This window comes from Haliotis rufescens, unplaced genomic scaffold, assembly GCF_023055435.1.
Source record: "Haliotis rufescens isolate VD_foot unplaced genomic scaffold, xgHalRufe1.0.p SCAF_56, whole genome shotgun sequence".
NCBI classification, from domain to species: Eukaryota; Metazoa; Mollusca; class Gastropoda; order Lepetellida; family Haliotidae; genus Haliotis; species Haliotis rufescens.
The window spans coordinates 2,168,323-2,188,015 of record NW_025964290.1 but is presented as its reverse complement, the minus strand read 5'-3'; the positions used below and the strand labels follow the sequence as shown (position 1 = coordinate 2,188,015).

The window sequence follows — 19,693 nt, the reverse complement described above, 5'->3', positions numbered from 1 at the left end:
TTGATAACATGCAATTATGTTAAAACTGCTATTGTTTAAAAAACCCACCCCGAAATAAATTGCATTTCGTTTGTACAAAAAAGACCCGTGTCCTGCAAGTACTGAATAAAGTGTGAAATATGAACATATTATTAAAAATGTGATTGATCGCAGGATAACGAACTGACATTAAGGTATTGTGGCGGACTGACGTCTAACATGAAATATGAAGGATCATTTCTCAAACGGAATCCACTGGATCCATCACTTCTCCCCTTCATCAGTTGGATCCCCGTGGATCATATTGCCACACGTGTAATCAGACAACTGTAAATGGAAAGCTACAGGCGACGAATCTGATATTCAGTTCCTTGAGATCGCGAAGTATTGCAAGCTCATATTCGAGTGCAAATGAATTGAGGAATATACGATATAATTCTCCGGATTTATGTCTCCATGGTAACAAGGAACACGGAAGCGTGACCTGATTCTTCTTAAGAATACTGCTGTCACTGTGGATTAATATGATCCCCAATTTGCATCAGTGAGTTCAGATCGTCATACTGAAAAGACAACTTTTCCCGACCACAAACGAGGGTTTTCGGAACAATGAGGTCATGCCAGTCACGTGACCGGAATCCAAAATTACGCCTAGGGTGAATCGGAAGTCCAAATTGGGTCTTATAGTGTCTCTGGAAGCCAGATGGTCAATTAGCAATTAAAGGAACTGATCGGCATCAGTGACAATAACAGAACACCTATTTTCTAGTCGGTACTGTTTTTGGTAACCAATACCACGTGTTCGCGTTTTCCGAAATTGCACGTTACGAAGAATTTTTCTTACGCGAAGAGATAGTTTTCTTTTACCGTTCCCAAAAACACATTTATCAAAGACCTTTGAACTGAGTCAGTGCTTTTACCGAGGGGAAAAAATCGGTTTCAATTTAAAATCAACGAAAACAAGGCCACGAAAATGCTGTTTCCTGCACAATGTAATTCCCATGTTTGGATGCTGCTGGCGTAATTTTCATATTAGAGTCAAGGAAATTGCAACAAATACCGTTATTACGTGTCGTCCCTCGCTATCAGGGACGGGCTGGTGGAAATGTCGTTAAGTGGCAAGAGGTTTTCTTCCTCTAAGATGGATATTACTGTCAAAATTTCAAATTTCTGGTTTAATGACTGTCAGATCGCGTGAGCCAATCAAATTACACCATGTATGAGCTCACGCGAGATTCAGTGCGAGACGAGAACGGGGTAAATTTTAAAACTAAAGTTTTAACATTCGAATTACAACTCCATCATATGGAAAGGTCAGTTAAATCACACATGTATTTATAATGGTGAATGGTGAACTTTTCATTCGCACTAGAAGTGTTGGATTTGTATAGAGATTCACTGATAACTAAAGGAAATATTTCATGAAACAATTTTTAAACATAGAGTAAATTCAAAAGGTGAGTGCTAGAAAACAATCAGTCTTGAATATCTGCCGAAATAGAGATTCCAAAAGACGTAAACGGCAAAACAGTTATGTTTGTTTGTTTGTTGTATAACGCCGCACTCTCCGATATTCCAGCTTTATGACGCCGGTATGTAAATAATCAAGTCTGGACCAGACAATCCAATGATTGACATCATAAGCATCGATCCACGCAATTGGGATACGATGACATGCATCAACCAAGTCAGCGAGCCCGACCAACCGATCCCCTTAGTCGCCTCTTACGACAAGCATAGTCGCCATTTACGACAAGCATGGGTTTCTGAAGATAGTTCCAAAACAGTGATAGAGATGAATGGACAGGATCACTGAACATCAGTGATGACGCCGGATGCAGCATACTGAACACAGGATTTCATTCATCATTTTAATCAGGTTTGAAGGAAAGAAGAGTATCAAATACCATCACGCTGAACTGATTGAGATAGAACACAACCTTAATTCAGCAGGAACTTCGGCATAAAAAATAAACCACATGCAGGCACTATCACTTTCAACTGAATCGAAAATCATTTACTTAAAGATGAGTGAGTGAGTGAACACTGTCAGCAATGTTCCATCTATATCGTGGAGGTCTGTAGATAATCCATTCTGGACCAGACAAACCAGTGACGATCCTCGCCATCAGGGTTTATGACAGCAATCAGGAACCTATGGCGTCTAACTCTACGATTTCTCTTTAATCTGCTCTTACTATCGGTATTCCCATAGGGGTTTATTCAGTGGAACAATGGAGTGAGTGACTGAGAATAGTTTGACGCAGCGTTTAGCAATATTCCAGCAATATCCATGTGGGAAATTGAACCCGGACCGTCGGCGTGACGAGCGAACGCTTGAACCGCTAGGCCATCACATTACGCCTGGAAGGTATTGTAGAATTGATAACCCTTTGGATGCTGATTTTACACATTACAGTAAGAAACACCAAGGTGGGAAATCGAGTTGATATCCGGATAAAATGGAATCCTTAGTGCAGCAGTATGTAGGCCACATTCTCGGGATATCAAACACTTATTTTGATGATGATATCAATGTCCAGGAACCGGATTGTCAGTTCTGACTTGATCGCCGAATGGCAAGGACTAAGTTTGTAAACGACGAAAGTAGTACCCACCTGCACAGATATTTAACCGGAAGTGACCCAAACGGATACCATTATTATCCTCAACTTCATCCTGTCGAGTAGCCTACCTATTTATAAAGCCACTTTGAACAGCATTTCAGTTATATCACGTTTGATACTGAAGGTAAACCCGAAGTTATTGCGGCGTGGATGTTCACCACTTTGTGAAACCAATGAGCAATGGTGCCGACAAATCTAGAATAATAATGAAGGAGAATCTGGATTCGATCATAGGTTCCTGACACGTCCAGGGGGCGCAACTCTCCACAGCAGCACCTTAGACGACTGCGCCATCCTATGCTCTTGGGGTAATAAAATAACTGGTCCGAATTGTAAAAGTTGCTGCGCACGGGCGTCAAGCAATCATAATACTTAACGACCCGTGAAGATCCGTGGTCTTCAGCAACCCATGCTTGTCGTAAGGGGCGACTTACGTGATCGGGTGGTCAGACTTGCTGACATGGTTGATGCGTGTCATCGTATCCCAATTGCGTTGATCGATGCTCATGATGCCAATCACTGGATTGTCTGGTCCAGGCTCGATTATTTACAGACCGCCGTCATATAGTTGGAATATTGCTGAGTGTGGCGTTAAACAACAAACAAACAAGCATAATACTTAGCACCTGGCTCATGCAATAATCATTCAACACGAAGGGAATCAGCATCAGCGAGCATGCTCTGAATCACCACGCCTCCTGGAACGTGCGTCGTTAATCTATAATCCTAAAGATAATTGGCATCATGCCATCAACTGTCACATTATCATCCAGTAATGAATTTATAACCAGGGGAGATCTTACCTGAATCCTGTCATAATGTGTCTGCTTTCTTACCATGATACTGAACTGAAGGATCGTGACTGGAAATTAACTTCTAAGAATTGCCGGACTCAGGTCAAACAGCTATCAACGTTCGTAGTCAGTTTGTGGAAATGAGTTTTTTTCTTTTTGTTGTCAGTATTGATTTTATTCAGATGTTTTTTCCCAAAGCTTGTGGTAGAGCTGTTTCAAACAAGCTATTTATCTGTTCGTGCTTTTGGTGCAGAACCGCTCGCTGGGTGATTTAATCAAATCATTTCGTTATAAAATATCAAAAGCGGATTATGAATCTTGTGGTTAGAACAACCTATAAAGGGATTAAAAGAAAGATTATTTACTTCAAAATGACCACATACGTTCCTGCATCAGTGAAATGAGAGTGTGTTGTGAGGATTGGGTCTCTCTGACTAAAAGAGACATGATTTCTTTGAAAACCATTAGATGAAAAGGCTACTTGGAACCAGCTAACGCAGACCAAACGTCTCCCAGCCTTTGACCTCCCAGATCATACACTCAAATTGAGATTGCTTCCATTCTTCCCCTGAGCAGACGAACCGGAAGTACCATCCCCAATTACAGCAATGTCGTAAATGTTAAAGAAATCCGACACGTAAATCTTTACGTCACGCTTTTGGAAGCTACCATGGGATTTTCGCTTGTTCTGGCTGTTGGAACTGATTTGTACATCAAATATCCTTAGATCAAGACTCGTTCCCTTTTATTGTTAGCGACATTCTAGTTAGCATCATGTATTCAGTCGTGCACGCACTCACGCTGACCGCACGCGCTCTTCGTGTGCACCCAGGTGACCTCATTAGCTCAGGTGGTGCCACAACGCTGATACTGATCGAACCCTGCCATCATCAATGACTCATTGCCCGAGTTCCGATACACTAGCTTAAGATTACCGACTATACACAATGCGTCATTCCATTATGTCGTCTGCTTCCCTGTTCTGGAAGCCATAGGCAATGATCAGTGCAACTGGCAGTGGAAGTGACGGATCAGCAGAACACTGTCATATTGTCACTAGATGTAAGGATTAGACTTGATGAAAACAAAATAAACTTGTAAAAAGGAAATTACTAAACGTTCCCGAGATCACAAGACCTCCATGTCACCATGTAATCCGTCATTGCGGAACAGATCAGAGGTTGTACTGGTATTAGTTTAACAAGGCGGTGCGCTTGATTATAAACTGCTTTGACTTTAACTTGACAAGACATAGAAATAACTGAATTACTACAGATCACAGGGACACACAAGCATCTAACCCGCATTTGTAACTCGACCTGTCACCGAGCCAGAGAAACGTCTAACCTACAATTGTCATCCGCCATGTCACAGAGCCATAATGAAATGTAGAGCAAAATTTAGGACCTGATGTCAAAGACGGACACGGCGTCCCATCTAAAGGAAATACGTAATTTGATATAATTAGGTACAAGTTTCACTTAACTTTGTATTGATTCTGATACCGCTGCCTTCTGACATCAAAGCAGGATGTCACGGTCCGAGATCAAGGATTAAATAATCAGCTTTGATTGTACGTTGTTCTATACATTCCAGTACATCAACTGCTAGTTCTTTTCATCGGAGTCTGGTATCAATGAAGTCAAGCAAACTGGTTTTCCAGTAAATTACTAGACCTTGCGGGCGCAGTCGATGGCATTGTAACCCCTATGTTGTTTGTTGCTTTAGAACATTAGTGTCTCAGAGAACCCAGTCACGCTAGCGCGTCATTACAACATCTCGCGGGATTTCCTACTACTTGTAGTGAGTTGTGGATGCCTTGTTGTTGTCATGAGTGAGTGGATGGGGTGTTCTCAGTTATATCACAACTATATGGCAACTTCCTGCGAAAGCCGTGATCGAGCCTGGAGCAGAGGAACCAATATCACTGTCAATGTTTTGTACCCTTCGTGCCAGTAGGTCCTATGTTTAGTGGCAGGGATGCAGGGCGCGCTCACCCTATTACACATGTCATGTCAACGTATGTCATCATGTCAACGTATTGTCAGCTTATGTCAACGTATCATGTCAACGAACCATTACAACGTATTATGTCAACGTATCGTGTCAACGAACCATATCAACGTATCATGTCAACGTCTTATGTCAGCCTATATCAACGTACCATATCAACGTATTGTGTCAACGTATTAAGTCATCCTATGTCAACGTACCATATCAACGTAACATATCAAAGAACAATATCAACGTATCATGTCAACATATCAAGTCAACGTACCATATCAACGTATCATGTCAACGTACCATATCAACGTATCATGTCAACGTACCATGTCAACGTACCATATTAACGTATCATGTCAACGTTCCACATCAACGTATCATGTCAACGTATTATGTCAGCCTATGTCAAAGTACCATATCAACGTAACATGTCAACGTACCATATCAAAGTATTATGTCAACGTATTATGTCAGCCTATGTCAACGTACCATATCAACGAACCATATCAACGTACCATATCAACGTATGTCAACGTACCATATCAACGTATCATGTCAACGTATCATGTCAACGTACCATATTAACGTATCATGTCAACGTATCATGTCAACGTACCATATCAACGTATCATGTCAACGTACCATATCAACGTATCATGTCAACGTACCATATCAATGTATCATGTCAACGTACCACAACAACTCATCATGTCATCGAATCGTGTCAACACATGTCGACGTACCATGTGATTCGGTTCACTAAGTGATTTGGGTATAGTGTCCACAGGCCTTTATTTCAAAATCCTAGACCCGTCTCTGCCATGTTGTGTTCAGAGGATAAACTTATTCCAAAAATATGCAACGAAATTCAGGAAAGATATGATGCTTACTTCGCCTAAATACTTCTTCCTCGTTTTAAGGTGCAAAAAGCTTACAGTGACAAAAATCAAATCTGCACAATAATCTGAAAATGCTGCATCTCTCATGTTTTTATAACATGAGGACCTAGATATTGATTTGTTTTTAGACGCCCCCCACCCCCCTTTCCTTTCAAATGAATCCTTAATCTTGGCTGCATTTCTGACGTTTTATTGTAGAAATTACTTTGAAAGCAAAATAATCAATACATCCCCCATAAGTTCTGTTAAATATTCAAAGAAACATTCGGTGTAGGCCAGGGTCTTGTAGTGGAAATGTTATCCAAACTTGAAGCCTTTGTCAATTAATAAATACTCTTTGCTTGACTACCCCCTCAGCATGCGCCGACCCCGTGTGGCAGAAAGCCGTTAACACTACATGCGTACAAACTCCACACAACGTCCACACTACACCCTATTGGAACTGTAGCACCGAGCACCGAAGCCCTGACTTTTGGCTCCTAAATGAAAGGGAAAGAAGCCACGTGTGGCTGCCTATGTCACTATGGAAATTGAACGCTTGAAATTTGTGGTTTGGAATTCGCAGAGTGTAGGACCGCAGTTTTCAGGAATCGATAGTAAAATCTGCTTCTGGTCTTGAGCAATCGACGGCTTCATCCCTTGGGCTTCAGGCTTCAAGAAACATTAGGGCTCAACCCTTTTGTTTACAGAAATTGTTGAAAGGCAACTCTCTGGTTTTCAAGAATCATCGGTTGCGACTGATGTTAATGCCGACGAAGGGATCGGTGCAACTTCGACGACGGTTATTTTTAATTCTGTTCTTCAGGAGTGTGTCTCTGTATAACATTTCCGTCGGTGGGGAATACATTCCGTCGGTGGGGAATACATTCCGTCGGTGGGGAATACATTCCGTTGGTGGGGAATACATTCCGTTGGTGGGGAATACATTCCGTCGGTGGGGAATACATTCCGTTGGTGGGGAATACATTCCGTTGGTGGTATCGCACACCGAGTCGTTATGCTTGAACGTCATCCCTGTGCACAGACACACAGTGTGGCCATACAAGTCATGTTGTCACAGGGTATGAGTGAGTGAGTGGATGTTGTTTACACAAAGTCAGCAGTATTTCAACTATATTACGGCGGGTCGTTCATAATGGGCCAGGCAAACCAATGGTTGATAACATGCGCAACAATCCACGATATTCGGGTACGAGGTGAGGTGGTGAGGTGGTGAGGTGAAATGGGGTTTAACGTCGCGTCCAAGATTATTTCACTTATATAGCGACGTGCATGCACGTGTGTGTGTGTGTGTGTGTGGCTGCTTGTACTAGTCCGGACTGATGCCGATTAATAGTGCTAGCTTACTGAGATACCATGCCGCAGTTTAACATGAACACACAGTATACTGACTCCGAGCCGACCAGTCCTTGTTTTAGCTCCATAATGCCGAGCGCCAGACAGGGTAACAACAAGTACCATCTTTTAACGTCTTTTGGTATGACGCGGTCGGGGATCGAACCCCGGACCTTCCGCTCTCCGGGCGGACGCTGTACCACTAGACCACGGAGGCGGTCTGTATCTACCACGGAGGCCGTCTATTCGGGTACGATGATACAATCAGCCAGTTGGATAGCCGCCATTGTGACCACTCCCTCAGCATCTTCATCACCATTTACCACAAGCAAGGCTTACTTGTACCCGGGGCCTATTCCGAACTGGTCTTTCCAAGGGGATAGTTTTAAGCACGTTCAGAATGACCAGTGAATTACAGGCTCAGAATCAACAACAGCGTTACCTCCTCATAAGAGTTAAATGACTTGAAGATGACATATGGTTCGCACAACCGTAATCTTGCCTTGCTTCCTCAACACGTCCTAACAATAAAAGATCAAGCAATGACGTGGGCTTCTATTTCAGAACTAAAGCGAACAAATAGAGGGCGTTAAATAGGTAGGATGTTATCCAAGTGCAGCCAGATGGTGGCAAGGACGCAGTCGTTCACGAAAGGTGAGTGAGAGAGTGAGGTTCAACGCCGCTTTCAACAGTATTCCAGTTATATCGCGGCGTGTCAGCTTAAGTGGGAGGAAAGCCCGAAGTGATGCAGGTCCCAGACGTTTACCATTTCGGTGAAACCCACGAGGACGGGTATGGTGCTGACAAACCTAGAAACATAATCGAGGCGAACCGGGATTCGAACCCACAATCATAGGTTTCTGGCGTGCCCCCGTTCACGAAAGAAGGGGAAGTTGGTAAATATTGACCCATTGCAAAAAAAAAGTAAATTAGGAGATAGTATCGACCATCTATCAGCACTACGTCAGGTTATTCACTTCAACTGTCAACTCAAACGAAACACTTTGGCCCTCTAGGAGCAGAAAACCAATAACATCTCACAGGAGAAAACATCAAAACTGGAGGCCCAAGTCTACTTTAATCGACTCCATGCCATGATCGACATTTGGCACACGGCTGGGCAGCATCTAAACCTACTGGACGTAAGAACCGTGTAGCCATCAATAGTCCACAAGGAAATTGACTGATTGGGCCTGAGGCGAGCAGACGACAGAAAGCCAATAGCTAAGGTCACATTTCCTGATAGGCGAGGGGAGTGTGCCTTCAATCACAGGAGGTAAACACCCTGCTTAGGTTTGCATTAAATGATGTCGAATTGTCTGCAGAAGTAAAAAATATTCCATTTCGTAAAGTAGCCATTTTTTAACAATTTTGTTTTTAAAATGATACAACACAACGTGAACAAAATCCTTGTTCAGGGACAATACACTGGCCTATTTGGCCCTGAAATGTGTTAAAAAGAGCTTGTGGCCCTTGTGCTGAGTTGGTTACAGCAAAAGATCGGACTTTGGAATAGTTTCTTTCTCAAAAGAAGGATGTCTAAAATCACCTGAGCTCGTGGGTTTTAGCAGAGACCATACAATACATATTTTGTGGTCTCTGGTTTCTCCAAAGTGGTAAACGTCTGAGACCTGCATTTCCGTGTACATTAAGCTGACACGCCGTGGTATCACTGGAATACTGTTCAAAGCGACATTAAACTCAACTCACTCACTCTAAACTCAACTAGAATGAAAACCGATACATCTGAACACCTAACTGACAGTAAGAGCCCTTGTTTCATTATTTCGATCAAGCGACTATTATCTTCTTACGGCACAGATGAATAAGTTCCAGCAAACGAACACTTTGTTTTTGCGAGGACAAGTAACCTGCAAGGAGTTTACACGATTCGGGAATTACTAACTCCACACAGCGCGTGATCACAGAAGTAAACATCAGGGGAAGAACACCAGTCTGTGAATTGGCACCGCGCAGTCAGCACTACTTGTCACCAATATAGTGCGAAGTCCCAAAAACAGTGAGAAGTCATTATTGGGGCAAAATACTCATCCACTAATTGCCTTCGTACGGGGATGAGATGGAGCAATCCAGAAAGGTGGCAGAGATTCAGATGACGTGTGGCGGTCATTACTAATGAATAACGTGACCGAGATTGTTAGAGAACAATGCGACCAGTTTGGTGAGTTGTGTGTTCACTTAGCATCACTGTCCGTTTACTTGTATCGCTATTGGTTGGGGTGGATGGATTTTGGCTCGGTGGTATTCGGTGAGACGTGAGTAGGGGCTGGAGTGAGTGACTGAGTTAGCGAGTGAGTGGATGGTTGAGTTAGCGAGTTGGGGAGTGAGTAAGTGAGTGAGTTGGCGAGTAAGTAAGTGAGTGGGTGGATGGTTGAGTAAGCGAGTTGGCGAGTGAGTAAATGAGCGGATGGAAGGGCGAGTTAGTGAGTGGGCGAGTTGGCGAGTGAGTAGGTGGAAGGGCGAGTTAGTGAATGAGCGAGTTGGCGAGTGAGTGAGTGGAAGGGCGAGTTAGTGAGTTGGCGAGTTAGTGAGCGAGCGGGTTGGAGAGTGAGTAGGTGGAAGGGCGAGTTAGTGAATGAGCGAGTTGGCGAGTGAGTGGAAGGGCGAGTGAGTGGATGGTTGAGTGAGCGAGTTGGCGAGTGAGTGGGTGGAAGGGCGAGCGAGTGGGCGAGTGAGTAAGTGGGCGTGTGAGTTAGCGGATGGTTGAGTGAGCAAGTTGGCGAGTGAGTGGGTGAAAGGGCGAGTAAGTGAGCGATTTGGCGAGTGAGTAAGTGAGAGAGTGAGTTAACGGATGGTTGAGTGAGCGAGTTGGCGAGTGAGCGGCTGAGTGAGTGAATGAGGTGGCTTGCGCAACTGTGAAAGGTAAATCAGTTTCTTCTCTTAAAACCACTAAAGATGGTACATAGAAACGTGTCATTACAAATTAATAATCAAAACATATCAAATGGCCATGGGATAATCCTAAACCAAGTAATTATCCGCGGGACCGCATCAGTTACTGCAAACCCAGGGACCAGTGATTAAACTGCTTTTCCCGTAAATAACATGAAAATAACATCCGCAAATTGATCATCGCAAGTTTTGTTAATGTCCATCACGGGAAGATTACAGGACGTCAGATGTACTTAATATCGATTCTACATAAATGTAATCAATGTGACGATAACTGTGATCCCGGAATGTCAGACAGGGCAAAGTCAAATTGCCTCCCTTCTCTTCCGCCATGCTTCATGTTTGTTTGTTTGTTGATGCATGTCATCATATCCCAATTACACAGATCGATACTCATGATGTCAATCACTGAATTGTCTGGTCCAGACTCGATTATTTGCAGACCGCCGTCATATAGCTGGAATATTGGTGAGTGCGCGTTAAACAAACAAACAAACAAACAACCATTGTACGTCGGTTAGATGACCAGTTTCCGAAATTCAAATGAACTTGTGCGCGCACGCACTCAGTGTCCTGCTAAAGAAACACCCATTACTTGAGATTAAATTATATTAGTATAACATATTTCAGACTTGTCTTTGACATGGCATTGTTAGGGCGGACTGAGTTAAGCTGATTATAAGTCCACAGTCACATGGCCAAACCCACGTGGATTAGGATACTAGTATTTCTCGCGCAAAGCTGTCATTGTCAGCACGTGCCCCACGTGCTCATGAAATCAGGTCAATCTCGACTGTCAAAGAGCTACAGCCTTTTTATACGCACATTTCCATCATAGCGATCGATCGTCTTGCGAGAAAAGACGAGATTTCACGCTTGCACGCGCGCGTGTAGTTCACGCGTCATAAATTTATCAGCTGACAGGTTAATAAAGACAGAAGGGCAATATCAGGATCGAGAGAGAGACAAGAAAAATGTTTTATGGCCGAAAATGCGACGAATTTAGTCCAACTCCGGACGTGGTATCGCGAGGCGGTTTACGTGAACAGTTGCATCGGTCTGTTTTCAGATTCCTGAAGGATGGCGTAATTCCGTTGAAAACATAAAACAGCGGCCAATTCATATCACCTGCAGCATCCGGGACGTACAAAGACTGTTTTGTTACTGCAACCATTGTAGATAAAGCATCCTTGATAGACGCATCCTCAAGCAGATGTTTAATAGCTTCCGTCGTACCTTGGCTGTGAGGGGCGGAGGTCGGGGAAAGAGTGGGCGGTGGTCACACCTAAATATCAAATATTAACTTTTTATTATTATTATTTTTTTTTTTTTGGGGGGGGGGGGGGGGGCTCCACAATCGGACAAGGATGTAAACATATATTTAAATAAGAAGGTTATTTCGGGGGTGACGTGGCATTGTGAACTGATGGTTTCAAAGGGGGTAGGGTGTGGTCTTGAGTGGAAGCCTATGAATGCGTCACTTGTTATGGCTACGAGTGCTGAAGAGACGGGTATGTCTCAAGCATCTAATGATAAGATATAGAGAATCACACCCGAGTGTCTTTTGATATCAAGTTTATCAACACGAGTTTTACCAATGAGTGTTGATATATTTGATATCAAAAGACACTCGGGTGAGATTTTTTTTATCATCAAACATCCTTCTTCCAACTTTTTCAGTTTGTAGACAGTAATAAGCAGGGTGTCTTAAGTGTAAAAAGTACTGGTAACACCTTCAGTAGTAGAGCCATTAGTGATGTCATTTGATTGTGACGTCATGGTAACCAATGACATCACGATGATCTGCAAAGCATTGTGATGCAATTTCATTGCAGCGATATCTTCACTGTAGATATTGCTCGATCTCACCCAAGCCATATCTCCTGTGGGAGCCAGTTTTGGATGATAAAGTCGGTTAATGATACGAACAATTAGTTCCCATCAATTGTAATTTCCCGCGCTCTGTTCAAATCGTCTGCTAATGCGGGTCTTTGATCTCAATATCCCCGTAATAACTGGCGTTCCCCCTTCAGGACATTGCCCCTTTGTTTCTAAGCCGGGAGGGCGTCCCCCGCTGACTCATATTTGGGGTGGGGGTGGGGGTGGGGGGAGGTTCGACCATACCTAAACATAAAGACCTTTTTTTGTGATTCAATCATGTTGGGTTGAGAAGACAAGTTTGAAAATGACCACTAATCTCAACGTTATTTTGCCTCGGGTTGGATCAGTTTTGTAAGAAACAAAGCATAAACACCACCCTTTACCGCGTCAATACACTGACATTTGTACACAACAATTTTGCTTTTCGAAATAATCACAACTACGCACAAATAATCAGCAGTGTTCGGAGGTTGCTTTCCTTCTGCTCGAGTAACGCTGCACTCTATTTGCTTCGGACTTATCAAGTAAACAAAATTCCGAGCAGCTGAGTATAAAGGACAGCAGTTAGACATGCACTACGCGGGGCACAGAGCGTGACGACTTAATCTATACCATATACACATAATAGGTGTAAGGATATAAGTCCACCATTTGATAGCTTCGATCACTGTATATATATACACCACGCGACATCTGGTTACATTCAAACATGGGTGTGTTTACATGATGATGATGAGTGTGAGCAAATGATGATCAACCTGTTATGTTATCATAAATCATAAAGTCGACATTTACATCCTAGATGTAAATAAATGGATCCATATTTCATTGAACATATAATATGATCCAAATTCAAGTCTCGAGAGTGTTTTGAGCAAACAAGCCAATTGTTCAAAACGCCCCGATACTCCCACCCTATCAATGAGACAAAAGCACTTACAAACATGCACGTGCAATGCCCATCTCGTCTGCCATCGATCTGTCAGGGGGATGTGTTTGAACGCTGGCCGGGACCCCGACAAAGGAAGTCGCAGGTGAAGGAAACGCGGAGTGGCAGAAGCAGGTCGTGAGGTAATCGTCTCAAGGTAGGTGCTGCGTTTTGGGAGGCGCGCCCGGTCCATTAACTCTGTTCTTGTGAAAAATATGGCTAGATCCTTTTTGGTGAGGTCAAATGTGTTTAGCGTCGTGTTCAAGATACATGCACTTATATAGTGGATGGACCGTCTGCTTGGAGAGATTGGTTTGATCCCCTGGACTCGTCATACCAAAATACCTTAACATATGCTACTTGTTGTTACCCTGCCTGACGGTGTCCATATACTGCAATCTAGTCAAATCAGGCACAATCTAGCCACAAACACACGCGAATGGATGTCGCTATGTAAGTGCAAAAACCTTGAACGCGACGTTTAACCTTATTTCACTTCGGCTCACAGCACCAGGAAATGAAAACTAGGATTTGGAAACGTGAAACAGGTCGCCCAAATACAACCAGAAACATACACATCCAGCCTTGCATTCCCACAACAAGCACGTCTCGTGTATTGATTCCCAAGGTCATACTGACATCAGTAAACATTATGACGTCACAGAACCGTTATAAATTCTGAGTGAGGCAAGGTGACGACCTAAATCATGCCCTTTAACACCTTGTGTATTCACACACAGACACCGTGCGCCCACACTCCATCAGCCGCAGACAATTTACGACATGTACACGGGTACTTATGGCCGTTACCGTTAGGGTGACAGATGGCTGAAATATAACTGTACCTGAGAACACACCTACTCGAAAACGCGGGTCCGCTGTCTCGACTCCTGTTTACCTTGCCATCGTACCTGTGAGAACTTCAACACCTTGATGGAAATGGGCAACCAGTAGAAATACCCTTTGACCTTTTGTCATACCGTATTCGTGCCTTTTTTACGTCAAAGTCACGTATATTTGTAATTATTAGTATCAGGTATTTTGTTGTCGATTCCCCACATGGGTACAATGTGCGGAGCCAATTTCTGGTGTATCCGGCCTCACTGTTTTGTGGCAGATCGTAAGAGATCTGTACGTCTGACCGTACACAACACATCGCCCCGACTGTACAGTCTGTAGTTTGTACACGCCCCTTAAAGGTTTGTTTGTTGTTTGATTGTTTGTTTGGCACTAAGCAATATTCCAGCTATATGACGGCGGTCTGTAGATCGAGTCTGGACCAGACAATCCAGTGATTTACATCATCATTTACGTTCCGTTGTGGATATTAGTAACTCCACTTGTCTTATAAAGGTTTTGTTTGTTCGTTTGCTTGTTTGTTTGTTTGTTTGTTTAACGCCGCAGACAATCTAGCAATTGACATCATTAGCATCCATCTACGCAATTGGGATACGATTACATGCATCAACTAAGTCAGTGTGCCTGACCATCTCAATTGTGTGGATCGATGCTCATGATGTCAGTCACTGGATTGTCTGGTCCAGACTCGATTATTTACAGACCGCCGTCATTTTCAGATTGAGGTTAAGCTTCACTGTATTGTGTAGTCCGTACTTCTCTATATCTGTTTACAAAGTACAGGGTATTAAATAATCACAGAGACGCAGGTCGGCCGTCTCGTGATGGAAACACGACACCTCAAGCTTGTTCATGAGTTGAAAAGCAATCTTTCACACAGAAAGCTGTGTCCAATGCATGTGGATTACTTTGAGTAGAAAACCAGCTTTTGTCAATACAAACTCGATCTGTTTTTCTCTGGCGTCGAGCTGTTATAAAAGATAACCGGTTACTTCAAAGAGGAATTTCAGGTTTGTGAGAAAACATGCAATGCTGTGTAAATTTACAAACTGGATGTAAAATATATTACCTAGCATATTTGGATTTCTTTTTAACAGAATCCTATTCACCTTGCTATGTATATGTAAAGTGGCTTTATCTAAATTGTCGCGACTCACGATGCCAAATACACAAGTGTGTCAGTGTTTGGGGGTCTTTCTGCGTTGTAGAATATAAAACACTTAGTGTCGCTCTCGTCGTGGGATTCTATGGATTTATTGAATTGAAAACAGCTACGTATAATTTTCTTACATAATCTGACATATGTTGTATTTAAGGGGCAAACTTTGTGAGCTTAATATTGCCGCATTCAGCAATATCCATGCAGTGTTTGTTTGTTTGTTTGTATGTTGTTTAACGCCGCACTCAGCAATATTCCAGCTATATGATGGCGGTCTGTAAATAATCGAGTTTGGGCCAGACGATCCAGTGATTGACATCATGAGCATCGATCCACGCAATTGGAATACAATGTCATGCATCAACCAAGTCAGCGAGCCTGACCACCTGATCCCATTAGTCGCCTCTTACGACAAGCATGGGTTGCTGAAGACCTATTCTAACCCGGATCTTCACGGGTCCTATGCAGTGTCTCGGTGATGGATCCCGGACCGGCAAACCAGTGGCCGATACTATGATCAACATCCTGCGTCGTCGAGGTGCTCTTATCAATCACTGGATTGTCTGGACTGTCAAGAGTCCATTATTTACAAGCTGATGTGTTTCAGATGGAATACTGCAGCGTTAAACAACAAACAAACACACAAAATAGCAAATAAACAAATCTAAGTTAGATGTGTGAGGGAATGAATGCAGGTTTACAGCTCACAAACAAGTAAACATCTATCACGACTGCCTATAAATGATCGAGTCTGGCCCAGACAAACCATCCACGCAGTGAGGTATTGTGCGACAATCAACAACGTCACACATCGTAACCACCTCTTCTAATTTTAGTAGGATCTAATGGGTGATCGGGTAGCCAAGTGGTTAAAGCGTTCACTCGTCACGCCGAAGACCCGGGTTCGATTCCCCACATGGGTACAATGTGTGAAGCCCAATGCTGGTGTCCCCCGCCGTGATATTGCTGGAATATTGCTAAAAGCGGCGTAAAACCATACTCACTCATTCACTTACTAGTGGAATCTTAAGGTAAACACTGGATGCACTTGGGGCCTATTTTGCAACAGTATCCTCGCGGAGGATTAATTAAAGAACGCGTATGGATACATTCAGGACTTACTACATACTGTCCACACACCTCGTCACTGTCAACTAAGGAGGGCATGAGGTCCATGACACGCAAAATTTGATTTATCAAACCAATTCAACAACGAATTGACTTCGGTATTTCGGATTTGACGGTAGCAGATTTTAGTCCGTATTCGAACCCATGATTATCGGATCCTAGCACGAGTAAGGGACGCAACTCTCACAGGGAATACATTTGACATTTCAGTGTATGACATATTGAATCCGGTCTATTATCAGGACACACGAACTCAGTAACGCCGTTATCGATGTCATTAGCCTACAAAAGGTTGGAATCAATTTGTGTCGTCATTTAACCTACGCACCATGCATAACACAGTCGGGCCGCTGTGTGCGATGTGTTCATAGTAGAGATTGCCGAGGGTGTGCTTTGTTGTGGTGATGAAATGTATGTAAGTGGTACATGACGCCGTCACTAGCACTAGCTTTGTGATTCATCCCCTCCCCCCACGCAGGTTAACGAGGGCATGTCAATTGCAGATCGATACCGCGTCCATTAGCAGTGTATTGCATAGCCATTGTCTTCGATGCTGCAGGAAACACGACGATCACGTTGCCGGCGTCCGTCGTCGCTGGCTTAGTTTCATCATCATCAGTTCTGGGCACTGTGTACAGCACGTACAGTGTACAGTGTCACCGTAGTAGATGTCGCAGACGTTGTGGAGGAGCTTGTTGACTGGAGTATGATGAGAGCGAGTGGGCGGTGTTTAACGCCGCAATATATACTATAACCATGGCGGATTGTTTTCACAAACTGCCCATGTACTGCATGAAAAATTGGAACCCTTTTGCGTGATGAGCGGATGTTTAATCACTAGGCTACACATGAGGTTGGTTAAATCGTAGTCTTGGCAGGACTGGTGACCGTGGTAGCAGTTGTAGAGGTTGAAGCGGGATGGTGGGGTGGTGGAAGAAGTGGTAGTGATTGTAATAGTTATAGAAGATCCGGGGTAGAATACGTCTTCAACAACCCATGCTTGTCGTAAAAGGCGACTATGCTTGAAAGAGGCGACTAACGGGATCAGGTGGTCAGGCTCGCTGACTTGGTTGATGCATGTCATCGTATCCCAATACCGTGGATCGATGCTCATGATGTTAATCACTGGATTGTCTGGTCCAGGCTCGATTATTTTCAGACCGCCGTCATCTAGCTGGAATATTACTATGGCGGCGTTAAACAACAAACAAAGAAACAAACAAACAAATAATCGGCAAATAGTATCGAACTTTGAATTCCTATTGGGTTTAGTCACTGGAACAATGGAGTGAGTGAGTATGGTTTGACGCCGCGTTTATCAATATTCCAGCAATAGCACGACGGGGGACACCAGAAATGGGCTTTACACATTGTACCCATGTGGGGAATCGAACCCGGACCTATAGTAGAATAATAGTAGTTGTAGTATTGGTGGTGGTAGTGATTGAGGTAGTAGTTGTAGTATTGGTGGTGGTAGTGATTGAGGTAGTAGTAGTAGTAGTAGTAGTAGTAGGAGTTGTAGTATTGGTGGTGGTGGTGATTGAGATAGTAGTTATAGTATTGGGGGTGGTAGTAATTGAGGTAGTAGTTGTAGTATTGGGGGTGGTAGTGATTGTGGAAGTAGTTGTAGTATTGGGGGTGGTAGTGATTGTGGAAGTAGTTGCAGTATTGGTGGTGGTGGTGATTATGGTAGTAGTTGCAGTATTGGGGGTGGTAGTGATTGTGGTAGTAGTTGTAGTATTGGTGGTGGTAGTGATTGTGGTAGTAGTTGTAGTATTGGTGGTGGTGGTGATTGTGGAAGTAGTTGTAGTATTGGTGGTGGTGGTAGTGATTGTGGTAGTAGTTGTATGTTGGTGGTGGTGGTGATTGTGGTAGTAGTTGTAGTATTGGTGGTGGTAGTGATTGTGGTAGTAGTTGTAGTATTGGTGGTGGTAGTGATAGTGGTAGTAGTTGTAGTATTGGTGGTGGTAGTGATTGAGATAGTAGTTGTAGAATTGGTGGTGGTAGTGATTGTGGTAGTAGTTGTAGTATTAGGGGTGGTAGTGATTGTGGTAGTAGTTGTAGTATTGGTGGTGGTAGTGATTGTGGTAGTAGTAGTAGTAGTTATAGTATTGATGGTGGTAGTGATTGTGGTAGTAGTTGTAGTATTGGTGGTGGTAGTGATTGTGGTAGTAGTTGTAGTATTGGTGGTGGTAGTGATTGTGGTAGTAGTTATAGTATTGGTGGTGGTAGTGATTGTGGAAGTAGTTATAGTATTGGGGGTGGTAGTGATTGTGGTAGTAGTAGTTGTAGTATTGGTGGTGGTAGTGATTGTGGAAGTAGTTATAGTATTGATGGTGGTAGTGCTTGTGTTAGTAGTTGTAGTATTGGTGGTGGTAGTGATTGTGGAAGTAGTTGTAGTATTGGTGGTGGTAGTGATTGTGGTAGTAGTTGTAGTATTGGTGGTGGTAGTGATTGTGGTAGTAGTAGTAGTAGTTATAGTATTGATGGTGGTAGTGATTGTGGTAGTAGTTGTAGTATTGGTGGTGGTAGTGATTGTGGTAGTAGTTGTAGTATTTGGGGCGGTAGTGATTGTGGTAGTAGTTGTAGTATTGGTGGTGGTAGTGATTGTGGTAGTAGTAGTAGTTGTGGTATTGGTGGTGGTAGTGATTGTGGTAGTAATTGTAGTATTGGTGGTGGTAGTGATTGTGGTAGTAGTTGTAGTATTGGGGGTGGTAGTGATTGTGGTAGTAGTTGTAGTATTGGTGGTGGTAGTGATTGTGGTAGTAGTTGTAGTATTGGTGGTGGTAGTGATTGTGGTAGTAGTTGTAGTATTGGGGGTGGTAGTGATTGTGGAAGTAGTTATAGTATTGGTGGTGGTAGTGATTGTGGTAGTAGTTGTAGTATTGGTGGTGGTAGTGATTGTGGTAGTAGTTGTAGTATTGGGGCTGGTAGTGATTGTGGTAGTAGTTGTAGTATTGGGGGTGGTAGTGATTGTGGAAGTAGTTATAGTATTGGTGGTGGTAGTGATTGTGGTAGTAGTAGTTGTAGTATTGGTGGTGGTGGTGATTGTGGAAGTAGTTATAGTATTGGGGGTGGTAGTGATTGTGGTAGTAGTTGTAGTATTGGGGGTGGTAGTGACTGTGGTAGTAGTTGCAGTATTGGTGGTGGTAGTGATTGTGGTAGTAGTTGTAGTATTTGTGGTGGTG

The 19,693-nt window shown here is 43.3% G+C and overlaps 1 protein-coding gene across 2 annotated transcripts in view; it reads right to left on the bottom strand.

The window, feature by feature from the left end:
- The window catches only part of LOC124141718 (hillarin-like), a 108,305-nt gene that overhangs the window by 77,483 nt on the left and 11,129 nt on the right, over nucleotides 1–19,693 (bottom strand). Inside the window, exon 1 of one of the 2 annotated variants that reach the window (XM_046509791.2) lies at nucleotides 13,373–13,529. The exons of the other annotated variant lie outside the window; for it this stretch is intronic. Within the exon in view, the coding sequence (XP_046365747.1) occupies nucleotides 13,373–13,378 (6 nt within the window). The 5' untranslated portion in view covers nucleotides 13,379–13,529. Of the gene's footprint in view, nucleotides 1–13,372; nucleotides 13,530–19,693 lie in introns of those variants that run through there. 2 annotated transcript variants of the gene reach the window in all.